The following is a 16,068-nucleotide window of genomic DNA, read 5'->3' as shown; positions in this document are numbered from 1 at the left end:
CAAGTGAATTAAAAAAACTCTCTATCAACAAACGTCACAAATAAACTCAAATGTTATGTTAAATGGTTTGAGGAGTGCTAATCGTTACCAGTTTAGGATCTATGTCAGGGTGGCCACCTCGGGAAAAAACCGGGAAAACCGGGAAAAACCCGGGATTTTTATCCACCGGGAGAAAACCGGGAAAAACTCGGGAATTCGACCGACAAACCGGGAAAATATTTTAAGTTTCGATAAAATTTGACAAAAGCCTCTTTAATGTATTCAATATGTTCTTTTCTCAATAAGAATATTATTCCTGTTATTCTAAATGAAGAATTCGCGAAATCTATGTTTGAATTTGTGTGATATACTCATGCTTCTTGGCTATGGATTTTTTTCTGTTGTATCCTATGATACTTTTACCAGGCGAATTTGTTTTTTTTAATAAAGCAAAATGTTTGCTCTACCAGCGGTTCTCAACCTGGGGTACATGTATTCCTGGTGGTACCACGAGCGGTCTCAGGGGGTCCGGAAGACAAACCCCGTAATGGCGGACATTTACCCCATCTTTGCTTAAATATTAGTTTTGCATAAAATTAAAATTAGGATTTTTTGTAAGTGGAAAATATGGATATCATGGTACGAAAACAACATTACAGTAAATATCTCTCTAAATTTAAAGATCAAGACTTTTCCTTCAAATTGTCACACAAAATACACTCTTTTAAAATATTGTTCTTGGCCTGTATCTTAGCAACAAAAGAATGGATCAAAAATGTTCAAAAAAGAATGCTGTAATTTTCTCAACCATTTGACTTTTTAGAGATAAAATAGAGTTATTTTTTAATTTAAAATAGCTACAACTTCAAAAAAGTATGTGTAGTTTGTTTAAATCTGAAAAAAAATCAAGGAACAAGCCATAGTCTCAAAATTTGAATGCAAAAAGTGTTAAAAAATGCATTTTACGCTAGTTCAGTTGTTTTGCAATCATTAGTCTACAAAAAATGTAAGATTTGACGAAAACAAAAAAAAATAACGAAAAAAAACTAAAGATCGAAAATTTTCAAAAATTCAAGAGATTATTAAATCAACCCAAACATGCTTAAAAATGATTCAAGACGCAAGGGAATGCATTTTAGATTGATTTCAGCTGATTGCACTTAAATTTCCATTAAAATTTTAATGTTTTTTGAAAAAAATAAATAATAATTTTTTGTCCCCTGATTTTTCGGGGCAACAAAAACTTTAAATAAAATGTGTACCCGCCTTATGTGTTGTTGAAAAAATCACAGCACGATAATTTTTTAATTGTTTTTACCATTATGTGTTTTGGGTTTTTTAGAAAGTAATTATTCTAAAAAAAACTTTCAAGGTATCGATTTTTTTTTTACATTTGTATGGCACTTTTCCTGCGCAGCTGCCAAAGTGTATACATTTTTGTTTGGACTAATGATGCAAAAAGACTTTTTTGGTTATAAAAAAGTACTTACATAATTTTAACAAAAAGAAAATCTAATCTAATCTAATCAGACCCTAGCGCAGCCAATCTTTCGAAGGGATCCTGGAGAGTGCCTTAGGTTAGATGACGCCTAGCACTCTTCTTGTCATTTATTAACATTTGTAGTGCGCCATTGCATTAGAATGCATTGAAACATCACAAGCGTTAAACCGGCCAGGCCTACTGCGTAAAGCCGTATCGCAGAGATGACTCGTAATTGGGTTGAGTTTGAGCACAGAGTGTTCGAACAACAACACAATTCTGAATCGACAGGGGAGGAAGAAGCGTGGGGACACACCACCATACGCTCCGAGATTTGGTTGTATTCGTTGGGAGCACCATGCTAAGAATATTTGGTACTCCGGGACCCTCTGGGATGGGACATTGTATTTCCACGAATGCCCTGGACACTATTTGCCGTGGTTATAGCGCCACAACTCGCTCTAATAATTTTAACAAAAAGAAAATCACAGAAATTGATAATTCTTGGAAGAGTTGTTCTTTTTGAATTCACAAAACCTTTTTTCAAAGAAAATTAACAAGCATTTACATCAATGTTGATAACAATGTATTTTTGTAAATCTATTTTACAAAATTAATAAATTCTATTAATAATTTATCTTATTTAAAAAAATAAAAACGACTTTTGGTGAAAAAATCAAATAATTTGAAAATTACAGGTTTGATTGATAACAGATAAAAACGGCTTCGTTTACAACTTACTTACTTTTTACTCAAGATTTGAAAGCTTTCTTGAGGAATTCAAACTTTGAACCAAATGTATGCGTTCAAAAAGTATGATGATATTAACGTTAGCCTAAAAAACATTGTAATTTGGTTTTAAAACATTCCGCAAAATTCCTTCTGGTCTCGGGAGAAAACCGGGAAAAAACCGGGAAATTGAAAATCGAAATCTGGTGGCCACCCTGATCTATGTTCGAAAAATCGTTATTTCGAGCCAAACATTTCATTAGGGCACAACACCAAAAACCGCGATTCGAGAAAATCGCTGGCTAAAAGTGGACAACTTGTTTCAATTCCTATTTAAAAAAGAAGCTTGACTGATGGTATTTTTACTGATGATACGATAAAACACATCATTATCCTCAACTCTGCTTAAACGCTTCTTTATTTTTGGTTGATTTTCGCAATAAAACCCATAATTTAAAAAAAAAATCGTTATTGGGCCCTTTTAACATTCCAATTGTTGTTCACAATGGGCCCTTTCTAAATACAATTTCGAAGAGAGCTGAAAGGTCACCGGATTGTTGTTTTGAATGATGTTTACGGGCCCTTTTGCTTAGTAAGAAAAAATTAGGAATTCAGTAGAAATTTTGATTATTGGTGAAATTTGTGATTGAAAAGTGTAGATAAGGTATGTGAAACATAAAAATTCTTCAATAGTGTACTGAACAGCAGCCGCGGGACCGTAACAAATATTGTATTTCGACTAAGTTTTTCACTGCAGAAATCCTTGGTGAAAAGTAAACCAAACTTTTTTTCGAAGTGAATTAGTGTTAAAATGTATGAAAAGTTCACTTTACAACACAAAAAGTTTTAAGTACGAGAACCTAACGAAAAAGAAAAGGGCAGTTAATCTGAGCATTTTTTTTTTTGTAATTTCTATGGATTTATTTACCATGTGGACATTTTGCAACAATGCAACGAATACAAAATACAACAATTCTACTTGCAGCGATCTACCAAATTCTGCCAATGATGTGAAGGATTTGCAGAACCTCGTTTTAAAATATTGTTTTACTGTAACAGGTTCACATTTTTACACATTTTTTATGTAATATTACTCAAAAAAGAGGTAATATTCAACCTACCAAATTTTCAACATTCCAAAATTCAACTTTTTTTCTGTGCAGTCCACACAAGGTCGATGCGCTATTTAAAAAAAAAGTTTTTTCGATGCTGTTTAAAAGTTAGTTGCGTTGGAAATTCTTATTTTCAATTCCAGGGTGACTTTGATTAGACATATTTTTTCTTGTTAAAATCAGATTTAGGGTCTTCAAATTTTTTTTTTCGTCAAATGTACCATCACTTAGGTTGCTAGTAAAGTTTTCAACAAAAAAATCAATGTGTATATCTCGGGTGAGTTTTCAAAAAGCCGTAAGAGCCACCGTGACCTCCGACACTAATTTTAATTTTTATCCAAATTTAAACGAAATTTCATTTATTTTTAAGTTAGAGCACTTGAAGGACATGCAGATGATCAATCTCAAACATTTTTGGAATTGTTTTTTCGTAAATAGGTCGAGTACCGTTGCAAAAAAGGCTTTGTTTGCCAATGGCTCTTAGGTCTTTTTAACAAAAACTTTTTTCTGAAATTCTCTGAAACCAGTGTTCTTCATAAAATTATCGATTCATATTGCATTTTAAACTAAATTCGAAGCACGAATCTAAAGTCTTCACATCCTAAAAAAAATGTCTACTACTTGTTATGTTTAAAAAAAAATATTTCTTATTTAAAAAATTATGTTACCTTCTTCTAAAGGAAAATTGTCCAACAAATCCGAAAGCGCATTCCGTTTTCAGATTCAAATTCAAGTTCATGGAGAAAATAATGACACTTTAAAAATATTAAAATAATACAATTCATTAACTTTTTTTAAATTATAGTTAACTAACATTTTAAACTTTTCAAAATTGTATGAAAACTTTTACTACAAGTTCTTTAAACCACGGTCAGCATGTTTCCATACCATACCGTAAGTATTTAATTTGTACTCTTCATTTCAAACCTATCAAAGTCACACCGGTTTGCGGTACCAAAAATACAAAAAAAGTGTGCCATGACAGCCACACTTTTTTCTAACTATGGTACCCCTGCGCGATTTTGACATTTCGGGTGTACACCATTCGTTACGCCTAATTCGCTTAAAAATCTGGATATTTCAGAAACTATTGATTTACTTTCAATATTATATTTACTTAATGAGCGGAAACTTTCACACAGAAATCATTTTTTTAATTCCGAAGTCATTATTTTCCGAGACATCGCGAGTTGAAAAATGAAGAATAATTAATTGACACTGAGAAAAAAAAAGATTCACAAAACAGTTCAGACTCGATTATCCGAAGCTCGTTATCGGAAGATTTGTATGGGACTTCGGATTCTGTGGTTCAATTTTAGTCAATTTGAATAGTTGATTGCCTATCAAATTACAAAATGCCTTTTTTCAATACGTCAACACCGCCATCTTGGATTTACAAATCACTTTACTGCCCCCATGATTGCATAAATGTCCTATATGCATTTTCAACAAGTAGAGAAAACGAGCTTTGAAAAAGTTTTCTCATTAGTTTTGAATATACAATCATTATACTAAAAAATCATTCAACATAGTTCTCAAACATGCTCTTGTTTTGCTTTTGATAAGTTTGTATTTGAAATTTGTCTTGTTTTTTCTCTTTCAATTTGAAAAAGTACGCAGCATGGAATCTGGTATGTGAACGTTTTCTACATAGTGCATCAATATGTTCGCACACTAGCCCGATCGCAGCATGCTGCCTAGGTAAATAAATTTTTCAGCAGAAAATGGAAAAAATGCATTTTTTTTTTAAATGAAATAATCAGTCATTTGAGAGATTTGTGTGACCGTGAAATGGATGAAAACCCTTCAAGATGGCCGGTCTGTATAATTGCTGACTATATTTATAAGATGGGAGAATCCGAAAGGTATGTTCAGGACATAATATTTTCTAGAGGGACTGGTTGTACACAACATTATCACGATGGGACTCATGTTTGAATATTTTTCAGATGGGACAAACAAATTTGTCGTTGATTACTGAACTTCTGGATCAAAGTGGTAAATATTATTAGTGCAGCTTAAAGTAACTAAACAAACGAAGCTATTCCAATATCTAAGTCAAAATCGACAAAAATGCAAATGGAACATTTATGCAAAGACAATGCATTTTTTTCGTGATTCGATTATCTGATTTAAATTTTTTCCAAGACATTATCGGGTTAATCCCCGCCCGTGTGGATCAATCGGACCGCGCACTAGACTCACAATCCAGAGGTCGCCGGTTCGAATCCCGCGGCGGGCGCTCTAAAATTCTTTGTGTAAATATGGGTATTCGGCTCCGTCGCTCCGTGCCATACTTTCATACACTTAGCCCAGGGCCCAGGGCGGCGAAGTCCTTGTAGATAAAAGGAAGACACTAGTGGTTGGTACTAGCAATGGTGGCCGACAGCTTGAAGTGAAGTCAACTTCGTTTTTTTTTCGGGTTTATCGGGTCTGGATTTTTTTTAAATGTTCTCAAATATAACTTACAATTTTGCCGAAGACTCCAAATCGATCAGAAAATTCCTTCTCAAGATACATGAATCAAATTAAAATAAGTTTGCTTTACGTACATTACAGAGTAATTACATTTCAGCTGTGTTTTGCATCATAATTCCTTTTTGAGCAATTGAAAATGGTAAAATAAGGCAAATCTTGAGAGAACATTACAATTTTTTTAGAGAATTCCTCAATTTACTAGCTACCAAGCATTTCCATTAAAAACTTTACTCCTTGACCAATTCAATGGAGACGCACGATTATACAAAACCGAACATGGCTCTCTAGCAAACGAACCACGTACGCCAAGGGTTACAATATTATAGCACCATCGTTCGCATCATTTCACAACCACAAAACAGACTTGCTAAAGACACAAATCCACAGTAGTGGCGCGCGCGATCACAACCACCGTTACTCGTCGTACCTCTACAACACGGTTCCGCGATAAACCGCGAGATTTCTGAGACTGAGAGCGCGAGCGCAAATCAAATCAGCGCCCGGCTTAAGCCAAGTACGCACACTGACGTTCGAGGGTATTGGTGACCACAGCTTGAGCGTTCAGTCTGTGAAGCTGCGTAGCAGGAGTTGGACCAACTTGGAGGACCGTCGACTATTTGTCCGTTTGGCCCGGAATTCGGAATCCGGATCTGCGTGAAGCATACAGTGCGCTGTAGAAATTGAGGAGGTCGACTAATAGATTTGTTGGTGTGGTCGTCGGGACCGGGTAGACCGACCTGCTGCAGGTATTCCGTCGTTCTACCTTCTGTCTTCTTCCATGTATTGGTCAGAGCATGAATGAATCGCGCGCGCACATACAACGTGAGCAGAACAAGTCCCGTGTTCGTGTGCTGTGGCGAGGTAGAAGTATCGCAGTGGAAGCAACCAGTAGCCAGTCGACGTCTAACGAAGAAGGAAGAAAATAATAATTAAATAATCTCTGGGAAGCAGTAGCAGTAGCAGATCCAAACAACACACCACAATCATTTAAATTTGGACGCGACCAGGCGCCGTAAATAAGTCGATTAATCTCGCGATTGCGGAATTTCGTCGTGCGTAGTTGCGCAGATGTTGTATGCTGCCGGGCTGGTCGTCGTCTAACGAAGAAGCAACGAGAGACAGTCAACAGCCCTCGGGACGATGGATCACGAACAGCAGACGGCCCAGTTTGCCGAGCTGATGCAGGACATCCGGCGGATCAACATCGACGGGGAAACAATTGAGCTGACCTACCACCTGCGGAAGTTTGCCGAAATCTTCCAGCGGTACATCTCCGACGACCGGACGCTGAGGTGAGTGGCTGCAATTATACACACGGGCTTGACGGGCAAAATGGGCGATGCTGCGATTCTTTACCTGCTTCCTGGATGGGGGTTTCGCGGCTGGGTCTCAGGTCTGACGTCGAAGCTGCTATTGTTAGAAGACGGTGTGAAATGTAGACAAGATGTTGATGATGAGAGGCCAAAACAACATCGTACGCGAAACACGTTTTCCTCAAGTGGCGCTGCTACGATTTTGGGAAGTGCGTAGTGAGTTAGCATTGTGACTTCTTTAGACTTTGCTGAAAATTAAAAAAAATACTCTCAAAAGCACGACGAATTTCATAACATGTGCAAAGCATATCGCACAAAATGTACAATCTGTTGCTCGCAAGCAACATGAAACCCGACACCAAATTCTTGTTGGAACCCGTGGAGCCTCTTTGTGAAGTAGTCTGCAAAGCTAGTGTTTAGAGTTTGGGCTTTTATCTTGCGATTCGTTTCGTTTCGTATACGCGCTGTGGTGATTCGAACAGTTTGAGCATGAAACGTGAACGATATTGGGGGCAGGCCCCCCCAACAACAGCTGCAGCTGCTGCTGCTCGGGAATGAATACTGGACAAACCAGTTCCGCATTTTCAGGTGAAACTATGCGGCGTGTGAAGTGTTGTTGTTTCGGTGTCGCTTTGATGATGTTTATTTTAACTTTTTAGTATCGAATCACCGTTATGTTGTTGTCATAATTTGACTCAATAAGTTTAAATATGATACCAAAAAATGCTCTAAAGTGATCTGAGCATATGCTATTCAAGATGTCATATTTAAAGTTTATATTTAGTTTTTTTTTTTTATGAAAGCAAAATAAGCTAAATGATGCAAACAAAAAATTTGGTTCTGTTGGTTAATTGATCAAAATTTATTTTGAAAGATTGAAAAATAAAAAAAGGTGTCCCCATTCGATTGAAAATGAATAAGGCTGATGCAAATATTTTTTAAAGTTTTTGTCCCTAGTCTCTGGCCGGGGTCGAGGGAGGGTGGGAAGGGGTGGCAAAAAAAAATATAAAAATTGAAATAACAAGCCATAGTCTCAACATTTGAATGCAAAAAGTGTTTTAAAATGCATTTTACACTAGTTCAGTTGTTTTGCAATCATTAGCTTTCAAAAAATGTAAGATTTGACGAAAACAAAAATTTTAGCGTTTTATAAACTTTTTGCAATACTAACATTTTCACAAAACCTTTTTTTTAGATCAACCCAAACATGCTAAAAATGATTTTTTGCAATTCCGTCGTAAAACTACTTACTTTTCTTGTCAATCTTGAACGACGAAAAAGCCTACTTTTCTGTGAAAAATAATAGAATCGAATAGCAACACTTTTCAAAATAAATGCTGAAAAGTTTTACTTTTCAGCACTGAAATGGGTTAAGTTTCTTGAATTTTTTTTTTGCATCCTGATTTTTGGGCCAACATTGAGGGGGAGGGGGGTGACAAAAACTTTCAATAAAAAATTTACCAGCCTAAACGTAAAAAAACTTTATTAAATAATATGTACCAGTTTACACTCAATTTTATAGTTTATATTTTATTTGATTTAAATAAAATAAGAGCAGCAAAAAATTTAAAAAAAAATGTTATGTCCATCCACAAAATAAACAAAGAGTCAAAATATTAATTAATAAAAAAAATAATTATTAAATACTTGCAAGGAAAATACATTAAATAAACTGCAAAAAAATCAAGAATGTATAATTTCTATGAAATGATTTTTTGTTTTAATTTACCTTGACACTATATTTTCAAATGCACAAATTTCAGGAACTATCGATCCGTTTAATGCCAACAACTTTTTTTTTATCTCATACATACCATACCAAACAGCTTAGAACACCATACGCGGTGCCCGTGCTGTATCAAGAAGGTTGTTCCATGTTGCTCGGTTCTGGGCTGCAGCTCGCCAGTCTCCTAGGTTGCAGATCTTTCTTAGGTCCGCCTCGATCTGATTACCCCATCGTGCACGCTGCGCTCCTGCTCTTCGGCCAGTGCCGCCATCCGGTCGCGCGCGGTCAAAGAGCATCCTGACAGGATGGTCTTCGTCCATCCTCGCGACATGGCCGGCCCACCTGAGCCTCCCGATTCTCGCCAGGGTGACGATGGTCGGTTCTCCCAGCAGCGCGTGCATTTCGTGGTTCATGCGCCTTCGCCACTCGTTCTGAGCTGTACGTACTCCACCGTAGATCGTTCGCAGCACCTTCCGTTCGAAAACTCCAAGGGCTCGTTCGTCCTCTTGCCGCAGCGTCCAGGTCTCGTGGCCATAGAGGGCAACCGGTCTAATTAGTGCCTTGTACAGGGTCAGCTTCGTGGCGCGTTGCACTCGATCAGATGTCAAGGTTTTCCGTAATCCAAAGTAGGCGCGATTCGCGGAGTGGATACGAGTCCGGATCTCTAAGCTGGTGTCGTTGTCGGCCGTTACCAGCGATCCCAAGTACACGAATTCGCTCACCTCCTCCAGCACATCGCCATCCACAGCTAGAGGGGTGAGTCTTGGGGGGTCAACGTCCTTTGAGCCCCTCCCTTTCATGTACTTTGTTTTCTTCGTATTCATGGCCAATCCAATTCGTCCTGCTTGCGTCTTTAAGGCGGTGTAAACCCTTTTCACCGTCTCTAGGTCTCTCGCTATAATATCAATGTCGTCCGCATAAGCAAGAAGTTGGACTGTCCTGTTGCAAATCGTGCCTCTCGTGTCTATACCCGCTCTTCGCACAACTCCCTCAAGCCCGATGTTGAACAGCGCATTGGATAAGCCGTCACCTTGTCGTAACCCTTGATGCGATTGGAAGGGGTCCGCTAGCTCCCCTGCCACTCGCACGTGACACATCACACGATCCAAGGTAGCCTTGATCAGCCGAGTCAGTTTGTCCGGAAATCCGTTCTCGTGCATGATCTGCCATAGCTGTTCGCGGTCGACTGTATCGTACGCTGCCTTGAAATCGATGAAGATGTGATGTGTGGGCACGTTGTACTCACGGCATTTCTCGAGGATCTGCCGGAGCGAGAAAATTTGGTCCGTGGTGGCCCGAGCGCCAGTAAACCCCGCTTGATAGGGGCCCACGAACCTCCGTGCGTACGGTGTCAGCAGACGGCAGAGGATCTGGGAGAGGATTTTATAGGCCGCGTTGATAAGCGTGATGCCGCGGTAGTTGCCGCAGTCCAGCTTATCGCCCTTTTTGTAGATGGGGCACACGACACCATCCATCCATTCTGCTGGTAGTTTCTCCTCCCTCCAGATCTTAGAAATCACCAAGTGGATCGCCCTCGCCAACTGCTCTCCTCCATATTTGAAGAGCTCACCGGGTAACCGATCTTTACCGGCGGCCCTGTTGTTCTTCAGCTGCCTGATCTCCTTCTTCACCGTCTCCAGATCAGGTGCCGGGAACTGTTCGTCAGCAGCGGGCGGTCCAAGCTGGGCTTCAAAGCCGTCTCCATGCGCTACATCGCCGTTGAGGTGCTCGTTGAAGAACTGCTGCCACCTGTTCAACACCTCGCCTTTGTCCATAAGAAGGTTTCCCTCGGCGTCCCGACAAGTGTTGGCTTGCGGCGCATAGCCTTTGCGGGACCGGTTAACTTTCTCGTAGAACTTACGCGTCTCGTTCTGCCGGAACAGCTGCTCCATTTCGGCGCGATCGCGATCTTCCAGCTGGCGCTTCTTGAGCTTGAAGACCGTTCTCTGCTGTTTCAGCGCTTGTTTGTATCTGGCCACGTTCTCATCAGTTGCAGCTCTCAGCTTCACCGCATAAGCTGCTTTCTTCTCGTCAAGTAGCCGCTGGCACTCCTCGTCGAACCAGCGCTGCTTTCCAACTCGGACCGTACTACCTAGCGCGGCTTCAGCGGCACTGCCGATGGCCGAGCATATTCTGCTCCATCCATCGTTGAGCGAGGCAGCGCCGAGTTCCTCCTCCGTTGACGTAGTGCTGAGCCGCAGCCGTGTCCTGCAGCCGCTCGGTGTTGAACGGCGGTGGGAGCCGGCTCCGTCGTCGGTGATACGTCGTCGACAGTTTTGAGTGCATGCTTGCACCCACCAGGTAGTGGTCCGAGTGGATGTCCGCACCGCGGTACGTTTTTTTTATCTCACCGATAACAATATTATCAGAATTCAAATGCAAGACTTACATTTGTAGAGGGCATAACCTTACATTAGAAAAAATGCAGATTTCTGGGAGCATCTTTAAATATTACATCTGAAAGTGTGTAAATTTACATCTTTTATGTGTAATTTAACACGTTCCACATATTTTGAAGTAAAAATACCGAGAAAAAATGATAATATTCAACCATAAATTTGTTCAACCTTCCAAAATTTTATTTTTTTTTGCATGTAAAAGTCTCTTCAACGAACTTTTTTTTTTGGTAACATTTTTGACTACTTATTTTTTGGACCAGAATTGAAAGGATGAGGTCGAGGATGCAAAAACTTTTGATAAAGTTTAGAAAAAAAAATCGCAAAATAAAAAAACACACGCAAAACAAAACTAACGAATAATTTTAATATCAGACAAGAACTGTGAAGGCTAGTATGGAGATCGGAAGGAAAGGGGTCAATAAACAGCTTTACGAACAGCAGAACAAAGGAGAGGGAGCGTTTTCTTGGGGCTTTTCTTCACCCTCTCTGGCTTACTTTCGCTGCTGCCCATTTGAAATATTTCTTGACCGGTTCCTTCCGATGTGCGTATACCACTTGAACCAGGAAACTTGGATACAAATTATGCTTTTTAAGGATGAATTTATATGACATATAATTTTTTTTTAATTGAAAAGCTTTTTGAAATACAAAGATTAAAAAAAAATGATAAAAATAAAGTAAAATTATACTTAATGTACAGTCGACTCTCTGGTTGTCAATATCCAAGGGACCGTCGAGGAAGAGAATCATCAGTTTACAGAAGGATGCAAGATGAAGACTCGATTGAAAATATTTTTTTCTTGATACCCAGCTGTGGGAGAGAATCATGGCAACGTCCATCAAACAAAAACAAACTAATGTCAAAAGCCCTTCAACGCTTCGTTTCGCCAAGAAAAATGTCTATGCAAGCCATGAGAAAGTGAAATTATTGACAACCGGAAGAGATTTTTAAAGCAAACTGAATCCAAGGGACCGTCGAGGAAGAGATCCTTCAAGCAAGGGAAAATATCGAGGAACGAAGATAATTGAAGTATGCAGATTGAATGGACTGAAGAATTCATCGATAGATGGAGAATTATTGATATCGAGAAAATCGACAGCCAGAGAGCCGACTGTATTCGAATTTGCTTTAAAATTAAATTAACAAAAAACAAAAAATGGAAGATTATTTGGGATATCAATACAATGTTTATGTTATGTTTTGTCTTCCCTCCCACTTAAACATTTTCTCCTGCGATCATAAGTAAAAAAATACTATTAAATGACAGCTTTTTAGAAAAACAAATACATGTGCATTAAATGATAAACTGTTTTGAATACATTTAAAACGTTTATCCATCCATTACGACGTATTCGTCGCTTTTTGTCGTTCCGAGAAAAACTCGTTTTTAGCACGCAATGTAAACAATAAGAAACACGCTTTGTTTGGTTGAAAATTCTGTGCCGGAGTCGGGCATGGACGTGTGCCAAACGCGTTCTGACTAAAACCCCTTTTTCGATTTGTCGCACCTACAGCAATTTGCACGATCAGATCGAAACTTCTTCCATAATAGTAGTGATAACAATTCACGGAGTTCCGGTTTTTGTTGAATATCTCAGAAATGAAATCGAATTTTGAGGATCTGTGAATGTTAAAATTTGAGGCATAGAAAGCTGCACAAAATGGTGTCCTTACCTTAACTCAATTTGGCCCATAGCACAATCACGACGATTTGTTAACGAATGCGACGCTTTTAAACCTCTGCCGCCTTATTTTTGCACATTTATATTTTTCTATTTTGATAAACTTTTGCTCTACGAAAAATTCCACTTATCTTGTTTTATGTTTGTCTAGTTTAATTTTAAATATTTTCATTGTTAATTTAAATCTTGCTCAGTTTAATATTTTCAACAGAAACACGATAACCAAAAGTCAAATAATTTACAACTATAGTTTTAAAATAATTCCTCGTCATTCATCTGAAATATTCAAGGGTAAGAGTATTCAACACAACTAATAGTAGCCTTACCTGTTGCACTCCTAAATAAGGTTCCAACGAATCATTTACTACTACCAAGTTACACCGTTTATAGCAGCTACACAATGACCAATTAGCACCAAATTGATCACACACTTTCACTCTCTCCTCGCCCCTTACAGCGACCTGTTCAGCTACCTCAACCGGGAGGCGTTGGCCGATGGCAAGTTTGCCGTTAACATGGCCGCCGTGTTCGCGTCCCGCCAGCTGGACGATCTGGTCATCAAGGAGACGAAGCTGCGCAACGCGATGCTGACGATCCTGCAGCAGAACTTTCAGAGCATTGAAAAGCTAAAGTTTGAAGGGATGAGCAGGTTCTACAACTCGATTACGCTGCTTGGCGAGTACTACCACAGGAAGAAGTTTGCCAATGGGAAGCGGATATTGATTTTGGGTCAGAGTTTGCTGCTGCTGTTGACGACGGAGCTGGAGAGTGAGATTAAAAAGTGCGAGGAGTTGGAGGGGTACACGATCGATCCGGAGTTTGCCAAGGTGATATTGACGCAGGTTACGCTGAACGGGGGCGAGGCCAAGACGGAACACAAGCAGGAGATTGACGATTTGAACTACTCGATACGGAAGTGCCTGATCAATGTGGGTGGGATGAGTTCGCGGGCGAAGGCTTATCTGCTGATGGCGCTGGACTTGTTCTACATGAACTTCAACTTGGGCCAGAAGCTGCTGGAGAAGTTGTACGGCAAGTACCTGTTTGAACCGGATGAGGACACTTCGACAAAGCCGGAGGGAAAGAGCAGCGATGGGTCGGCACCTGCCAAGAAGGAGGACACCCCGGTGGTGGAAAAGTCTGAGTCAAACTCCACCGGCACCAGTGGAACGGGTTCAAAATCAGCATCGAAGAAACCTGCCGAAAAGACTGATCAATCGCGCAAGCAGCAGCGCAACTCGAAACCTGCCCCAGTCAAACCCCGTCGGAAAGAGGAACCGGTTTCACCGGTGGTCACAGGCAGGCCATCCCCGTCCACTCCGCCCAAGAAATCTCCCCAAGCGCGTGTTCGACCTTCGCTAAACCACACGTCCCCACGCAAAGATCAGCAACGCAACGTCAGAACACCCGCGGCCACAACCACCCCCAAGTCCCCCCTCCAGAGGCGTACCCCGCCGGAAAAGCTCAAGCAGCTAACCACCACTCCGCCACCCCCGAACCCATCGGTCCTAAAGCAAAACTGCAAAGCCACCGCCAAGAACCACAACCACAACTCGACGACCAGTCCCAACACCAGCTCCAACAACTCCAACTCGCCCGGAAGTGGCCACGGCGGTAGCGGTCACACCCAGTCCGGTGGTGGCGGCGGCGGTGGCAAACCCCTGAAGCTGCAGATGCCCACGTCCGGAACCGGAACTGGACTGGGACTCGGCCACGACGACAACGTCGAGAACCTCGCCTGGGACGATCTCACGCTGGAGGACGAATCGCCGCAAAAGATCAACCCCCACACCAAGTCGTTCCTGTCGTTTCTGGCGCAAAAGTGATCTCTTCCTGCCGGAGTAGGTGGGACAGCTGCAACAAATGTGCCGTAAAACGTGTAACTATTTTAAAGGACGAAAAGTGCATTTTAATTTTGTCTGTGGTAAAAAATGTCGATTTTGTGATATGCACGTCGGGGAGTCGTCGGAGAAAGCTTTTAGAATAAACCGTGTAGGACAACCGGAGCAGGGAGCATCTGTTTCTTTCCGGGGATAAATAAGTTTTAAGAGTCGATAGGTTAGGCGCAATTTTTTGTCCACGTTTTTTTTATTATTTCCCTTTCTTTGTTCTTCAGTGGTAATATATTATTTGTTTAGTAAAATTGGATAAATTTTGCTTCAATTCAAAATTGAAAGAGTTTCATTGTGTTAAATTCTGCTGCCGCATTTGTCTCTGGACTGTTAATACTTAACGTTACTTAAACACTAGCACTATTTAATGGTAATAAGATACAGATATTTTTTTTCTTTTTTGAAACTAGTGGGTAGAGCGCGACGACCGTTGTAGTTGGTATGTTTAGGTGTAATTGTTTTATACAAAGTTCGCTAGTGGTTGATTTCCTTTTCGCTAGTTAGACTTTAGACATGTGTTGTAGTAGTGTAGGTATGCGTAATTTTGGAACGGCCAACTTCCGTGACGATGCGTGCAACCGCACTCAAGCAAGAATAGAGAGAAAAAAACATATCAGTTAATTTTAAGGACAATAAAAAAATCGATTTCATTGAAAACTCATATTGTATTTTTTTTTCAGTTCAAAATTTTAAGGTCGATTATTTTTGATGAGCTCCCATAGTACCGATCCCATCTTGTGAATCGTCGTCCCAATGCTAGACGTGAGCGATCTTTCATAAAATCTCGGCCTAGGGGAAATATACCCTTTCCAATCAAACGCCTATCTTCGTCATATGGAGAGTTTGATGCTCGGTTTAAGCTCCAAAAATACTATTTAGGCTATAAACTTATCAGCAACAGCACCGCGAATGTATGCCACTAACTGGCCAATAAAATCAAATTGAATGCACTTTTGATCTTTTTTTTTTTTTTTTGTGAGACCATTTCTCATCATTTTGTTGGCACAAACATCCACACGCAAGATCAGAGGTTAACTGCTTAACGAAAGTCGCCATCAATATATTTTCACTTGCGCTAACGTTTCCAAAGCGCTTTAGATATGAAATTGATTCCAACTACCGGCAACATGTTCTTTTGCACGTTAGTTAGTCACTCACTTGAAAAATAATCCCGAAATATGTAAATAATTAGCAAGCGCCATCAAAAGAACAAACGCGCCAAGTCTTTTGACGTTTGACTTTTGACGTCCCATTCCAATCGAAGGCTGAAGAAAATG

At 40.1% G+C, this 16,068-nt stretch overlaps 1 protein-coding gene across 1 annotated transcript in view; it reads left to right on the top strand.

Moving 5' to 3' along the window:
* LOC120420649 (protein Lilipod) overlaps positions 1 to 15,042 on the top strand; it is a 65,604-nt gene extending 50,562 nt beyond the window's left edge. Inside the window, exon 11 of the mRNA XM_039583731.2 lies at positions 13,357 to 15,042. Within this exon, the coding sequence (XP_039439665.1) occupies positions 13,357 to 14,725 (1,369 nt within the window). The 3' untranslated portion in view covers positions 14,726 to 15,042. The remainder of the gene's footprint in view (positions 1 to 13,356) is intronic.
* Positions 15,043 to 16,068: the final 1,026 nt, after the last annotated feature.

The sequence above is a fragment of the Culex pipiens genome, chromosome 3 (assembly GCF_016801865.2).
Source record: "Culex pipiens pallens isolate TS chromosome 3, TS_CPP_V2, whole genome shotgun sequence".
Lineage (NCBI taxonomy): Eukaryota > Metazoa > Arthropoda > Insecta > Diptera > Culicidae > Culex > Culex pipiens.
This window is presented reverse-complemented; position numbering and strand designations above follow the sequence as displayed.